Source organism: Pomacea canaliculata, linkage group LG6 (assembly GCF_003073045.1).
Source record: "Pomacea canaliculata isolate SZHN2017 linkage group LG6, ASM307304v1, whole genome shotgun sequence".
NCBI lineage: Eukaryota > Metazoa > Mollusca > Gastropoda > Architaenioglossa > Ampullariidae > Pomacea > Pomacea canaliculata.
Window position 1 is genome coordinate 6,599,543 of NC_037595.1, and position 15,865 is coordinate 6,615,407.

At 38.5% G+C, this 15,865-nt stretch overlaps 1 protein-coding gene across 3 annotated transcripts; it reads right to left on the reverse strand.

The window, feature by feature from the left end:
- Positions 1-571: 571 nt before the first annotated feature.
- Positions 572-15,755, reverse strand: LOC112567128. Of its 3 annotated transcripts, XR_003099758.1 has the most exons (9): positions 15,445-15,755; positions 14,856-15,102; positions 13,690-13,811; positions 11,933-12,102; positions 11,109-11,509; positions 10,342-10,489; positions 8,319-9,158; positions 7,106-7,190; positions 6,194-6,337 (listed from the first exon to the last, which is right to left on the reverse strand). XR_003099758.1 is itself a non-coding variant. In XM_025243676.1 (6 exons), exons 3-6 carry the CDS (start codon positions 6,190-6,192, stop codon positions 3,162-3,164), a joined length of 1,836 nt encoding a protein of 611 aa, XP_025099461.1. In that variant the 5' UTR covers positions 6,193-6,337; positions 7,106-7,190; positions 8,502-9,116; the 3' UTR covers positions 572-3,161. The 3 variants fall into 3 exon arrangements, 2 of the variants coding, with proteins under 2 accessions (XP_025099461.1, XP_025099460.1); XM_025243676.1 differs by lacking the exons at positions 10,342-10,489; positions 11,109-11,509; positions 11,933-12,102; ... (1 more) ...; positions 14,856-15,102; positions 15,445-15,755 and adding exons at positions 572-3,638; positions 4,233-4,445; positions 4,849-5,007 and having other exon boundaries at positions 5,206-6,337; positions 8,502-9,116; XM_025243675.1 differs by lacking the exons at positions 10,342-10,489; positions 11,109-11,509; positions 11,933-12,102; ... (1 more) ...; positions 14,856-15,102; positions 15,445-15,755 and adding exons at positions 572-3,638; positions 4,233-4,445; positions 4,849-5,007 and having other exon boundaries at positions 5,206-6,337; positions 8,319-9,116.
- Positions 15,756-15,865: the final 110 nt, after the last annotated feature.

A 15,865-nucleotide genomic window follows, 5' to 3' on the forward strand; every position in this document is an offset into this window, starting at 1 on the left:
AATGTTCTTGCATGTAATATCTCAAAGGCTTAAGGATGCACAATTTCTTCTGCGTAGACCAAGTGCATATTAGAAATGCTAAACTACTCTAGTGGTCTTTAATTAAAGCCAGATACACAGCCTGATCAGTAGAGTAAAACGGGGTAATGAAGGTTGCAACAGACTGGAATGGAAGAGCATGAAACACCAATAACAAAGTCAACTTATGAGGCTGCATTCATACCTCATCTAATTTTGTCTTAAGACTTAAAAAAAAAAACAACTTAAAAGAAGCTGACTCAAGAAAAGCTAAATGTTCTTCCAAATTAAAGGTGGTTTGCTGCGTGACATGAACAAGGAAGTATCAAATTGTTAGGATTAACTCAAGCGATTGGTGGTGTGTTGTTAGTTGGATTAGTGATGACAAGATGGCTATGAACACTATCACTGCATCAGCTCACACTGGGATTGAGTTGAAGTTGGAGGACGAGATTTCATTGAAGCAAATGAAACAGTCCTGTGTAATTTCTCTTATTAAACACAACATCTTATAAAACAACTTTTTTCCACGAAAATAAACAAGATTCAAACATCTTACTCTTTACCAGATTCTAAGCAGTTTTATTTTGTCTTTACAATACCTTTAAGGAGGCCAAGAAATAGGTTTAGATGCCTGCTGAGCAAGCAGTTTGTTTACAGGGTAGAAGCAGGGTTAGGCATGATGCTCCAGCATAGCTGTCGTCAGGAATTTTAAACATGAATTATGACAAACTCCACTTGATTAAAGCAGTTCCAATTAATACTGTAGCAATAATTTTAACACTCCTGGTCCACAGAAACTTTAAGTATGGTAGAACAGTTTCTTAAAAATTTTAAAGGATTAGTGGGGTGAGAATTTTTTTTCTCATAAAGTAAACTTAGTGAAAAATATTATTTCTCCAAAGGCTGAACACCCCATCTTTTGTTATCCAGATATGCGCCTACAAACATCACCATGCACAGAGAGAGAGAGATCAGCAACATGATTTTGCCTTTCATTAAGAAGTTATATGTTAATTCTAAAAGTCAAAAATGAAATTGAATTCATAGTAGCTGACAGCAACAAATTTGAATTTTTAAGTTAGCTAATATTTACGCTGGCCAATGAAAATACATTTTCAGCAACAACAAAAAAATCAAATCAAATCCAACACCACCAGCTGTGGAATGCCGGCTAGGGTGAAGGAAGCAGGCGTTGTTCAGAGCACTTCTAACCCCTTTGATTGATAAAAAACAGGGCTGCTAAGGGGCTCTACTCCTGCTCCCATCTAGCAGAGAGTGACTCTTAGCCTTCAGCGCCCTGTGTGCAGATTTGTGACTGCAGTTTGAGTGTATCTGTACTGGCTGGTTCACCTTTTCCATTGTCACAAGGCTTGTTGCACTTGGACAAGTCATGACTTGTGCTGGACTTGTATCATAGGGAGAGGTGTGCAACAGTCTCATTCATCCTGGCCTAATGGGTCCAGTGGCAAGACAAGATGGCTGGAGACAGGTCAGATAGTGTCTCTTACCATGCCCTTTATGCACTCAGCACTGCACTAGCCATCCTTATATACATTAGGGTCAGTGGCTATCATGCATTCTGCTGGCTCCAGTTTTTTGCACACTAGGGTAGATAGACCTTGAGTTTGTTCATTAGGGGTTTGAGATCTGCCAGCTACCCTCACCTGTCAGGCTTCCATTTCTAGCTGTGCCAAACTTGATAAAAATAACTTGCGATACTTTGCAGGCATCACCACATTAATATCGATGTGGAGACTAAAGGCCCAATGAACACAACTTATTGCAATAAATTTAGGGCAGTGATGTAAGGCTGCAGCATATGCAGTGAAAAGCACTCAGCTTTAAAATCAAATCAAACATTGTCCAAGACAGAAATTTTTCTTTTGCTCATAAACCCAACCACATATGTAAACATAATATGAGCATGCATATATATATAACATAATGGGCAGACATACCCATAAAAGACATTCAACAAACATGCAAACCTACACCTCATACATATGAACCTCCTAAGGAGGACGACAGGTAATATGGCAGCCCTACGAGTGCTTGTGCCTTTTATTCAGGATGGTGATGGCCGCTGGCACAAAGGACCTCTGGTAGTCAGTTTTATGCACACATGGAGCTTAGTAGCGCCTGGCCGAGGGCAACTGCTGAAATTTGGGATGGAGAGGGAGTATTTGGTCTGAGGTGAAGGTACAAGTCAGAAAGTGGCAGCTGTGGCATACCAATAATTTTATTTGCCTGGTGGATAAATCTGGCCAGCCTTGCCTTGTCTTTGACAAGATGACCGTATCAGGCGGTGATGTTAAATGTGAGGATGCTCCAGCACCCTTTCTTGATAATAATAATAAATGTGTGATTTATATAGTGCATAATGATGCTCCCGAAGGAGCGCTTAAGGCAAGTAGGAGACATGACAGCATACAAAGGATGGAAGGAGAAACAACTGTGCAGACAATAAAACATAAACATCAGGCAACACACAGAACGGAGGACACCATAAATGCAGAGGAAGGGGTTGGGGGAATTGGTGTTTTAGGCTGAGCCAGCAGCTAAGGCTTTTCACACCAAGGCAGCCAGCCCTGTAACAGATGCCACATACAGAGAAAGAACAGCATGCCCGAGATGAGAGTTGAACCCAGGACAGCCAAACCCTCACTGCATTGGTGACAGGCGCTAACCGTTGACGAACAAATATGTTGATTGGTGTAAGGAGTAATGCCCTTGGAACAGATGTGTTTTTAGGAGTTGGTAGTGGGTAGATGGCGGTATACAAGGGAAGAGAGTTCAACTGTTTTACAGCACAGTAGCTAAAAATCTGGTGACCATATGTGGTTGTTTTGGTGACAAGGATAGTGAACGTATGGTCATCAGACAAACAGCAGAGTTGTCTGGCAAGAATGTGGGGAAAGCGAAGTTCATTACACTCAAAAGTTTCTAGCAAGTTAAAAAATAAAGTGCTATCATTGACAATAATGAAGGCTGTAACAAATATGAGCATATGCTATTGAAGTGCCGTCCAATCAGCAAGCCAACAGTTGTGGCACAGTGGGAAATATGTATTCAAACAACTTATGAATGGGTAAGTGGGAAAAAAAAAAGCACATTAGGTCAGACTTAAGAAAAGAAGAGACTCAGATGTTAAGTTTCCTTCGCAAAGGGCTCACAATGCTGTCAACAGAATTTGAGCCACAAAGTCGTTTAGGGGAGACAAGCTCCTCCACTCTGATTGGCCTTTTTCCTGGGGTGGTATAGACTGTAGGAGACTCACATCTGCTCCCTCCTGGTGGAGTCCGCAAAGGGTGATCTTGTGTGTTGCTTGAGGTTTGCATGGCTGGGATGCTAACTCCAGTCTTATCAGGTCTGTCTTCTATGCATGATGCACCAACTGCAACATCAGCTGCTAAGGCTGCAATATTGCCATCAGCCACATGGGCAGACAGATTCTGAACCCAGCTATCATCACAGTCTGAAAAAGTGGCTTCTGGGCTAGTTTCAATATCGTTCGTTGCACCTGAAGCAACTTCGCAGGTGGAAGTACATGTGTGTGGCAAGTGTTCTAATGCTGCCTTGGCCTGCTTGTTTGTCTGCCTCATTCTTCCATGCAAGTTCTGAAACAGAAAACAAATGATTATCTGATGTCAAAAAATACATGAAGTTATACATGAAGCATACATGCTGATAGCATTCACATTGAAAATCCGATGAAATCTTTGTTTTGAGACCAATATTATTCTTATGTCTCTGTGTTTATATTTTAAAATTTTTATATCGAGTCTGGCAAATGCTGGAAAAAGGTGCTATACAAATGTGCTATTTATTATTGTTTATAAAGCTTCACAATGTAAGGCTTCACAAAGTCAAGCAATCTTTACAGCCTTGGATTTTAACTGGGTTGGCTTCTAAACCGAACCAATTCTAATCAACATGTGGGAAGACCTGTTCATCATTTAAAATTTTCATTTCACTGTAAATATGGCTACCAGTCTAAAAATAGCCTCCTCATGTTGCTGCTCTAAAATCGAAGGGGCTGAACTGTGGATGTGAACAATGGATATATGCATTTCCTGAAGGGGACCTGAATTTTTCTCTGTATGTGAAAACTTAAATTGTTATTGTTAGTTATTAATTAGACAGCACTTTTTCAGCATTCAATATGTCCACAGAAGCAAACATCTGAAATGCAGACGTGATAAACAGGTTACCTGCATATCAAAATCCTTGAGTTCATTGTACAGCCGACGAGACAAACGTGAGCGACGAGGAAAATCTCGAGTAAAAATAGCCTTCTCAAGTTCAGACAGCTTGCCCACCATAAAGACTGCCCTGCGGCCACGGGTCACGGCTGTGTAAACATGCTTACAAGTCTGTCCAGAAGCATTCCCCACGTAGTAGATGACGACATCAGATTCAGATCCCTGGGAACAAACACTTATCAAGAATTTGACTCTCTCAAGCTTTTGGTCATAATACTGAATCATTAAGCTCATATATTAGTGCAATGGTTGATTCTGATATGCGTGTGCACAACGAAGACAGATGAGAAACTTCCACAAGGTTTGTTAAATTTTTCTTCGTGACAAGTGATCTCTCCCAGACAAAAGAAAGCATCTTAAGTTTCCCCTAACCTATCCATAGCCACAAAATAAACTATTCAAAGACAAAGAAGTTATTCAAACATGCAGAGCTATTTCTTCTGGCTATAATTTCATCATGTAGTTGACTTTTCCAAACCCCATGCCACTCATTTTTTTCCCAACTGAATCATCCTTTATGCCCTGTCAACTGTAATCATCCTTTATGCCCAGTCAAGAGACAAACCTGGTAAGTGTGTATAGTTCTGGCCCAAGAATGCTGAAGTTTACATGTCCGTTTGAGCTCACTGAAGGAGCAGCAGTACACCCTAGGGCAGGCGGGGTCTCTGTCAGACAGCATTACGTACCTCCACTCCTTCCCGTTCATGTCGATTTCTGTGGTCTCCTAGCAACAAATGTAATCAGCGCTGCAGTCAGAATAGCGAGCTCTTATTTCAGCTGAGACTCAGTGAGAGACATTTAAACCTCAAAAAGTAGCAGTTTGAAAGATCCAGCATGTAAACAGGCTCCTAAGCTTATGATCTGCATAATTTCTCTACAAGGTTGTAGTGAGCTGCAGAGAATGTGTTTTGCTTATACTTACATGCATTATAAAGAAGACCTCGCCATTGCAAAGCCAAATTGTTTCATTTGATGGCTTTTCTTTTTTCTTTACATCCTCACTGTGACAAGGTTCAAGAGAGTCAGGGCTGGTACTGCAGCTTGGTCCTAATTGAGCAATATTCTGACTCTGCTGCAGTGAAGTGCCAGCAAAACTGCTCCCTAGCACTTCTGACATATTTCCCATGTTCGTTTCACTAGGAATATCTTCCCAATCTTCTGAAATACCTTCCAAGTTCATTTCACTAGCAAGATGGCCTACATTGGCAGGAAATTCCTCTTGGTCTTCTGATGTCACTCTCAAGTTTGTGTCACTAGTATGACAGTTCTCATCAGAAAGAATATCCTCCCAATCTTCTGAAATACCTTCCAAGTTGAATTCACTAGCAAGACAATCTGAATCAGACAGACTGCTGTCCCAGTCTTCAGATTTGTCTGCTGTGTTTGTTTCACAGAAAAAATATTCCATATCGGACAGACTGTCCTCCCAGTCTTCTGAAAGGCTTTCAAAGTTTGCATCACCGGCAGGGTGGTCTGAATTAGAGAAATTACTATCACCAGCTTCCGAAACATCTCTCATTGCTTTTTCACCAGAATGGTTGCCTGAATCTGAGAAACTGTTATCCCAGCCATGAGAACCTTTCTCCATTTTTATTTCACTTGACGTTGCTTGAATGGCACAAGTTTCTGCTGTTAAGCTGGCCAGATCATGTGAAGATCTCTCAAAAGCTGAAGTTTCTTTTTTGGAGCTCTCAGACATCTTTTCTGCCTTCACCATATAGTCCTGGATCTTGTTACCCAAAGATCCCTTTTTAAGATTGTCTTGATGTGCAAACAACTGATCAGTTGCATAAGATGACTCCAGCTCTGGGCCCTTGACAGATAATGTGGACTGTGACTTATCTGTGAAAACATCTCCAAACTCTGTACGAAGCAGCTCCATCAGCCTCTTTCCAAAATTACGAACCATGCCATTTTTGCGAAAGCAGATCTTGTCCCCAACACGAAAGTCGAAATAACGGCGACGCTGTAGGCTGTTTGGTTTTGGTGGAAGCTCTATGGAGTGCTGGTTGTAATGCCAGCAGCACAATTCATTGATTGCCAGACAGTCGGACCTAAAGACACAAGGCATAGTTAACAGAAGAATTCAGCATCACATACTTCATCTTTAGTCCACATACTTTTTCTTTATGATCATGCAGTTCTTTCTTCATCATGCTGCTGCGATCTTTTCTCTCCACGCACATTCAAAATATACTCTACAGTCATAAGCTTTTCTCAGTTCACCATATTTGTTATAGCTAATATATTCAACTACAGCCATTTTTGCACTCACAGGAAGTTGACCTCTGCAGTTATTAAAAAAAAAACAACAACCCAAAAAACCAAACCCCATAATACTTGAAGTTAAAAAATTTAATCAACTGCCAATTAACAAATGTACTGACAAAGGCTAAAGGAGCCTTGTGAAGACATAATAGAAGATTATGTACATTATGAAAATTGCAATCTTCTATACAGGTTGAAAGCAGTTTGCTCTTGATTACCTTTTAGTGGATGATGTGATTTTTTTTTCAGAATATTTTTCCCATAACAGCATGAAAAAAATTACTGCATTCTTCAATAAAGTCTAAATCCTGTACTTATGGTTACACAACTATAACACTGTGGCTTTGATTACATGGAACATTGCCTTGATACAGAATAGAAAAATCTAGACATATTCAGAACAGTACACTGGAAATATTCCAAATGTCTGCCTAAGGCTCAGTACATAGTAGATAAATGATTTAGTGAGGTTTGTAGCGACTTCTCTGTAGTAAAATGTTGTAAGTGTTCTGCTCGTATTATTGTAGATAATTGTTTTAACGAAGTCAACTCACCTTCGGAATGCCACAAACTGTGATGTCTCATGTGCCTTCAATTCAGATTGACTTTGAAGCAATTGCGAAATTTCTTCATTTCTTCCTAGTAAAAAAAAGATAATCATATCTTTGAAAATGTATGATAAACAATTACCGTCTACTTCTCGAATGACACTTAAAATTAAGTGAGATCCAAAGTTATATATATGAAAGAAGCTGACTACTAGTAGCCATGGAATGTTTAGTTTGGCAGTTCCAATAAAATTTTTGCCAGAGTATATTCTTCAGGTTTATCAGATATGTGTGCAGAAGGTTAAGCCAATTACAACTTGATACTAGAGCATTTATAACTTATGATGAGCATCTTTTACTTCCAGAATAAAGCACGCATGGGAAGGGAGACAATTTATCAATCAGTTTTTCTTTAAACAGCTGTAATAAGAAACCACTACCTGAAAACCTAACACATACATTAATAGATATTAGATCCCTTTAAACTTGTCTTCTATGACACAGCTTAATTACAGAGTTATAGTTCTTAACCCTCTTAGCACCACATAAAAATATAACATTACAAAGACTGGCTTATAACTGAAGACGGCCGTGGGTGAAGTTAATTTTTTTTTATTGCTGCTCTGAGGTAAACATTAGACCAAGAAACCTATACATTTTTGGAAAGGAGAAAACTTGAACTTTGCAATAAAAGTAATGAAAATTGCCTTCCCCATGCTTCCGGGCAAAGCCATATGTGTGGCCCATAATTCTAAGAGGGTTATCAGGGCAGATGCTTCAGAAGGGAACAATGTACATAAGAAGTAAGCTGAGCATGTGGCAATGAACAATTTTGAGGTTAGAATATAGCCACAGCTTACTCCACAAAATCTCATGACATCATACAATATTCGAAACTTAAAACTCAACTTGCCAAATTTTCAGGAAGGATGGTAGTGGTGGGGATAGTTTGGGAGATTACAAAATGATATTCACAAAAACATTTTTCTTTGTTCAAATCACTACAGTGAATTCCATAATGAATGGTCCCTGTATCACTTAGTTACACTTCAAATAAGCGAGAAATGTAAGCTACATTCATCGTTTAAAAAGAAAAAATCAGCTACAAATATAGCCTGAACACAAAATTACTAAAATGTAAATAAATAAAAAAGATTTAAGATATAGTCCTTAGCAGTTAAAAATTCAGCTTCTAAACAGATCAGTCTAAAATTGCTACCTGAGCTCTCTGGCAGAGCAATTAGATGGAAATGTTGACTTGGATCACAGTAAGGAAGCCTCTGATTGGAGATGCGAGTGGCATTGCGAACAATAAGGTCCGACTCTGCTCGATGATTTGTCTTGAGTTCAATGCCAAGGCCACGTTCTCGAAAGAAGGAAAAGACATCTGTCAAGAAATTACCTGCTTCTATTGATGGCAACTGGCGGATGTCTCCTAAGAGGATGACCTTTTGCAGTGAGCTGTTTTCAATCAAGATGTTTAACAGTGTTGCAAACAGCCGTAAACAGACCAGGCTGCACTCGTCCACTACTAGAACCTGTCTTTGTATACTTCCAAGGTTCCTCTTGTTTCACCTTTTCCTTCTGTGCCTTGACAAAGGCTCTGTAGCTAAAGATGACATGGTGAAGTGTGTATGATTCCATTTTGGCTTTGTGTCCAAGCAACTTAGCAGCTTTACCTGTGGGGGCAGTTAGAAGGATTTTTGAGCCAAAGTAAGTATCCGACAAAGATGTGTCAGCAGAAGAACTCAGGAAATGGACCAAATCTGTGCACAAGTCTGTGTACAACTGAGTCTTTTTCATTGCTTGCTGTCTGGTCTGCTTGTCCTTCTCCAGCATGATTTGACACATCTTATCCTTCTGTGACTTGGTCAAGTGGTCCAGCATTCTGGCAAGCTGCTCAGGTGATATACAATCCATGCCTACAGAGTTTTTGTTCAAATCAGCATGGTTGTTGGTTCTAGGTGTTTCTAAAGGATGTGAGGTCTGAAGTCCTAGCTCCAAGCTCTGTTGAGCTGAATGATAAACATCAGGTTTTGTGTTGGCACTTGCATTTTTTCTGGAAGGCAACAACCAACAAAGCATTAATTTGTGGAACCCATAGAAAAAAATTTAAATTAAGCAAAAACAAAACAAGTGTCAGATAAGCAACAAGCATGCAGGCAGAAAAAAAACCGTAAATGTGTTGTCCTACAGAAAGAGGAACTTTTGTGTATAGACAAAAGTTAACACAATCATGATGAGCTAAAATCACCATTTCTAAAAGGTGAACAAAGTTTGCGGCAATTTGTGGCTGTTTTTAATGGAATCTGAAAGTTTTTAATCACTTGAAAAAGATTAATTCTTCAAGGGAAGGAGCTCTTGCACTCAAAATCAGAATCAAGTGTCCTGAATTACCTTACTTTAAACCTATTCCTGCTGAAGGAAATAGCCAAAAAGAAAAAAAAAAAAGAAAAGAAAGTAAAGAAGCAGACAAATGCTATTTCTAGTTCCCAGCAAAGATGAGATTCAAATGCATCAGTTAAAATATAGTCTGATGATGAAAATAATGATATAACATTAAGTAATGAAGACAAAAGTATATTTTAGTTAAAAGCAATGATCACATCAATGCTGTAAACGGTGATGTGTTTCATTACAATTGACTTTTATCAAGTTTTTTGAGAGGAATTTGTTAATATGTAATGGTTTCTGACTGGTTGTTTTTTTTTAAATTAGCATTATACAACTTTTGGTATAAATGGTTGATGAAAGCATCAATGTAAAATTTTGTAGAGCATTTTGTTGAGCTTATTTTAAATTTCAGCTAAAACAAATGAATGCTTACAAACTATGACCTATTTATACATTATAAGATAGCTTCCTTGAATCTAGTTAGAAGTCCATTGTATGCTTAGATATATGACAAAAATATGGAATGCTGGAGTTATGCATAGACCTGATGTATGGTCATGTGTTAAGGCATTTTCCTCTTAATGGTGTAAATACATTTTTTTCTAACACCAAATAAAATTAAAATTGAAAGAAATGATGGATTGATGGTCTGCAGAGCCTTTTGTGCATTGTTGTTTAAAAGTTAGCAAGAAAAACGCATAAAAAGTTGCTCAATGCTGATTCACTCCAGTTTCTCTTTATCTTAGAGGAATAGCAAAAGCCACAGGACATTTTCTCAACTTCAGGTAAACAATTAGCATGGAAAAAAGAAATCTCTCATCATGATCAGACATCACAGGCTTCCTTACCCAAAGCAGACACTGCGGATGACTTGCGAGATAACTGTAGTTTTGCCACAACCGCCTTTTACCCGACATAACACAAATTGGGCTTCCCACCAATTTCTGTGCTGCTGCCCACTGATCGGGATCAGCTCGTAAACAGTCCACTTCACAGCTGGCAACATACAGAGGAAAAAACTCCTAAATATAATGCATCTTTCCTTTCATGATAAACTCTACAAAAAGTAGACCCATTATCCTTCATTTAGCCAACAAGAGGAAGTTTTAGAAAGATATGTAATTTTGAATATTTGCATAAAGCCAATTTGATATTGAAAATAATTTCATATTGGGGAGAAGCTGTATATGTTCTGTTCATCAATATCAAAAAGTGTTCTCTCTATCTTCAAAGATTTAACATATTACAATACTGTTGGGAAGCAGCTGGTTCTTTGGACATAAGATCAAGACAAGCAAGCCACAAAATATAATTCAACTAATTTCCATTGGTCCCATGACCAAAACAATTTTAATCACCATGTACCAAAACTGCAACAAACATAATTAGTCATTATCCTTTCAGCGACTTGAACTTATACCTTGGAATGGAATTGTCTTTATAACTGCTTAAACTGCAGCAAACTAGCTACATATACCTTGACAAGCCAATGTCATATCTGGCAAGCTGTGGAAAAAACTTTTCTTTTGGCACAACTTACCAGATGTGACACTGGTTTATCATTATTTATCTCCATTAATGCTTGGAATTGTTTTTTTTTCCATGCATTTCAGACCTAGAAAAATCCATCTGCCAGCTTTCTTGTGCAGTCATCCCTCTCTTCAGCACTTCGTGCAAGCCCTTTGCTATATCCACTTCTGCCTTCCAGTTGTGATAGAGAAATATATTCCTCTCCGAGTTGAAGCGTTCTTCGCAGATCACTTCATTTGTGCTGAGTAGCTGGAGAGATGACAACCAGTTGACAACTTCGTGTTTAAGTTGCTGCCATTCCTTGTGCTCCATCAGACTCTTGATGGAGATGTAGGTGTGTCCATTGCAAGCCGCATCATGTTTCAATACTGCATAGATATACAGAGCATCCTTCTCTCTCTGAGACAGTTTCTCCAGGAGGCCAGCAGCATGGAAGTCTTTTAATTTAGCCTCAATTCCAAAAAGTTTAAAACGACTGGACAAAATCTGGAAAAAAGTCCAATATATTTAATGTTATGTTATTTGACAGCCCCCCAGCCCCCAGAAAAAAAGCACAAAAAAGCCATGCTTCTTATTGGTACTGGCATCAGAAATAATTCAGTTTGTTGTACCAGCAAGTATTTTCAAGCTGCTGTGGACACAAATAGACAAGGCTGGTCTCTTTCAGAAGTATTTCAAAAATCACGAAGGGCTGAGGCATAGATATCATAACCTAGTGGATATTAAGCAGTGAACTGCAAGGCATTCAGTAGACTTAGACCATAGGATTTGAAACACAAAACATAACCCTCTCATACTGATAAACTGAGGACTCATTTCTGCTTAGTGGCCAGCCCTGAACCAGAGACTTTCTGCTAGGAAATTGAGTGCACGAGTCACCAGGCTATGGTGACTCCACTAAATGCTTACCTTGCTAAAACCAAATATCCATGGCTCTTTTGTGGCTGCTTCATTCATCTGTGATAAAACGCTGCCAGGGGGCGCCACCAAGCAGTCGATAAAGAATGTTGGAAATAAAGAACAAAGCAATGACATCAGTGCTGGGAACTGCTGTGCCCTCAGAACCAGCTGCACATCCTCTGTTACAAAACAGATACCAACTTCATGTTATAAAAAGAGACATCCAAAACACAAAATGAATATTTATAGTTACAAACTTCACTTTTCTTTTAATATGTTTGCTCCAAATAAAACTATATGAGATTCCCTTTAAGTAGCATGAAGCAAAATAAAAGTGAAAGTACTTCTCCACTCCACCGGCTGAGTCTCATTTTGCTACCAGCACCACAGAAGCCTGTATTAATGATGCCAAAGACTGGATGGTAACAAACAAACTTAAACTGAACGATGATAAAATGGAAGGTCTCCTATGTTCTATGTTCAAGAAGAAGAAATCTATCTTCACTTGTTTTTCCACCAAATCACATCAAGGTGGGCGAAACCAACATCACCTTTGCGTCCTCCGTCAGGGACCTGGGATTCATTGTCCTGCAGATTTAACTCTTGATAAACAAGTTGCAGCTGTCTGTCAGTCTATTATGAGCTATGCAAGATCAGCACCATCCATCACATTCTGTCTACACTTGCTACCAACACTCTTGTCTGCGTGTTTATCCAGGTTTGATTACTGCAACTCTTTGCTTGCTGGGTGCCATGCATACCTTCTTCACAAACTGCAGAAAGTTCAGAACTCTGCTGCATGTCTGGTGCTTAGAGCTAGGAAACAGGACCATGCTGTTTCGTTTTCTGCACTGGCTACTCCGTTCTTGCATCCAGTGCAAACTGTCCGTGCTGTGTTTTAATTTCTTTGCTGGCACCTGCCCTGATTATTTCTCTGAATTGCTCTTCCCGTAAGTCCCAGATAGACAACTCCGCTTCTTCTTACTCTTCCTGTCACCAGAACAACAACATATGGCCACAGGATTTTTAGTCATTGCACAGCGAAAAAATGTAACTTTCTCCCTTTCCAAATCAGCCACCTACTCACTATTGAATCCTTTAAACGTGCACTGAAAAAGCACCTCTTACTTTATTTACTCCTAACAAACTTTCCCCTAATGCTAGTCCTTTTTCACACCTTTCCTTTTGCAATATCATGTTACTCTCAGCTCTTGTTCTTGTTATTTGGTTCCTCTTCGTATTTTTTGTATTTGATTTTATTCTGTTAGTACTGTTGTTTATTCTTTTATAGTTCATGTTTCTTTGTTTTCCTGTCCCTCATATGTTGTCTGTTTTTGTTCTTGTTCTTAAGCGCTAAGAGCATACTCCTTAGGAGTATGCGTATGTGCTTTACAATTTTTGCATTAAAATTATTATTATTATTAAAGCAGAAGACCTGCCATGTCACCTTCCTAATACATATTATAAAACCATTTTATCTGGTAAGGCTTCTGTGGATGGGTATTAGCAATGTCATGTGACAAAAGCTCATATGTATCTGAAATATTTTCCAAGTCTGTCAATGGCATCATCACACACCTTTTAAAGATCGCTATGAAAATGAGAATCAGAATAGAGTTACACTGCATAATTAAAGGCACTATAAATGCTTTTCGCTTTGTACACATGATGGTCTCTCTTTCACACACCCCACCCCTCACTATCAGCTATTTTTATTTTTTAAGGGTAGGTGTAAATGTAGCAGAAAATTAAAAAAACTCATTTACCCGAGTGCAGAATTTTTTTAAATTCATCGAGTTTTGAACCTGTCAGATCTCTTGACTCTTTGTATTCGCCAAGCAGCATCTCCAGGGAGTTAAAGGTTGCTTTTGTCTCCTGCCCAGTTTCCCTGTACAAAAGCATGTTTTTTATATTGTTTATTAAATGCTGTGATGATAGCATACTTGGATATCATTATTACCTTGGACTGACATTTTCATATACTGGTAGCGTTATCACCTGAATTGGATTTCACATTGATTCAGTAATTTAGTAGCAACCATATCTAGTCGATAACTTCTGTTGTGTGCATTGCAATGATGTGTTTGCCATAACAAATGTAGCCTGAAAAGCAGGGTGGGCAAAATTTTCTTTTTGATGGGCTGGTCTCAAAATTTCAAAGCTATGCGGCAGGCCAATAAAATACCAAAAACCCGCACCAGGTGACTATGCAACAAACCTAGTGATGATGGAATGGCCAACAAATGAATACATGATGGCATTCATTTACCGAATTTATTGTGTAAAATGATGCTGTTTGAATTCTCTCACAACAAAACTTTAAAACCAGCCTTTCCTTTGAAGGCAGCTACCCCCAAAGCTCTCTAACAGCTACATCAGACATGTCAGCCATATTATTGATCCTTGTACTTTGTCTGCATTAGAATATTACGGAATAGTGCTTTCTAATGCTGTTGTACTTGATAAGTTCTATTTCAATCAAATTAACCTAGGCTGAATAATAATATGAAAACACTTGGACTTCACATTTTGACAGACCGGCCGATCCAAAGACATCATACTTTGCCCACCCCTATACTACAGCATAGAGGACAGAGATTAACTCTTTGACTGGTCTGTAAATGAGTTACAAGCTGAACATGAAATTCTAATAAAAAAATAAACTGGCTGAGATATTACATTATGCTGACAGAAATTTTCTAAACACCTAACAGTTCACAATATCTTGAAGTTATCCTGAATATCCTGAGATACCCTAAGGATGAAAAGCAAATAAGTATTCTGCAGAAAAAGGAAGGGGGATCAGCAGACACTTTTCAAATGTAACACATGAATTGTTGTACCTTTTGGTGCACATGCCTGGAGCCTTAAAAGAAATGCCTTGTAACACTATACAACTTTTATTTAATGCAATAATAAAGCTATCATTTACCTGATAAATGCTTCAAAATCTGTCATAAATTGATGTGTAAACTTCAGTTTATTGACAACTTTGCTCAACAGCAGCGTCACAAGCTTATGGCGCAAAATCCCTTGAGTGTCGGTTCTCAGATTATATTGCACTGGTCCTTTAACCATCCTCCTGTCGCTCAAGTTAACAGTAATGTCCCACCAGGGATCAGTCAGTAAGAACCATCCTTTACACTCCTGTTTGATACCATCATAACCCTGAAGACTTGCTGGAAAATGATAGCAAAAATATCATTATGAACCGTATATATAATAATAAAAAAATAAGGTTATAAAGAACATCTTTCATTCAACAGAATAATCTTTTTATTTGGGATCTTAAACGTATGAACGACAAAAATAAGACCATATGTGATTTAAAGTGGGCAAATTAGCGACAAATGAGGAATTTCTAGATCAACATGTATACTGATAACGGAGACAGCTGAAGATATTGCACCCTGTCTAAAGGATATACATGTAGTAAGTGTATGAAAAAGCAAAACAATTTTGCATTGACTAGCAGTGGTCTAAGTGACCAAAGGAAAAACGTGTTTTACTATTGTTTTCACCTTTAATGAAAGAAAGCTTTTTTCTTTTAAAGAAAGTCCCGCCATTCGATGCGACAATCTGATGGTAGTCCAGCCATTCATCCTCGTCATCTTCATTTTCGTCATCACTGTCGTCCACTCCGCTGTGCTGGATCATGTACCCTTTTGCCCTCATAATGTTTGTGGTTGAATCAGTCAATGAACCAGAGGAGTTTCTTAAAAAGACGTTAAAAAAGTTTTTAAAAATGCTGTCTGGCACGACCTAATGTTATTAAAAAACCTAACATAGGTTGGCTCAGGGTGAGCCTAGGATAAAGCAACCTTTCATTAAACTAAAGCAGAATGATAATTTGGTATTATGAGAATTATGTTACGAAATGCGAATCTAGAAAACAAAGTGAACAAATAAATTTGTCATTTTTAACGATTTCGTGAGCAACAG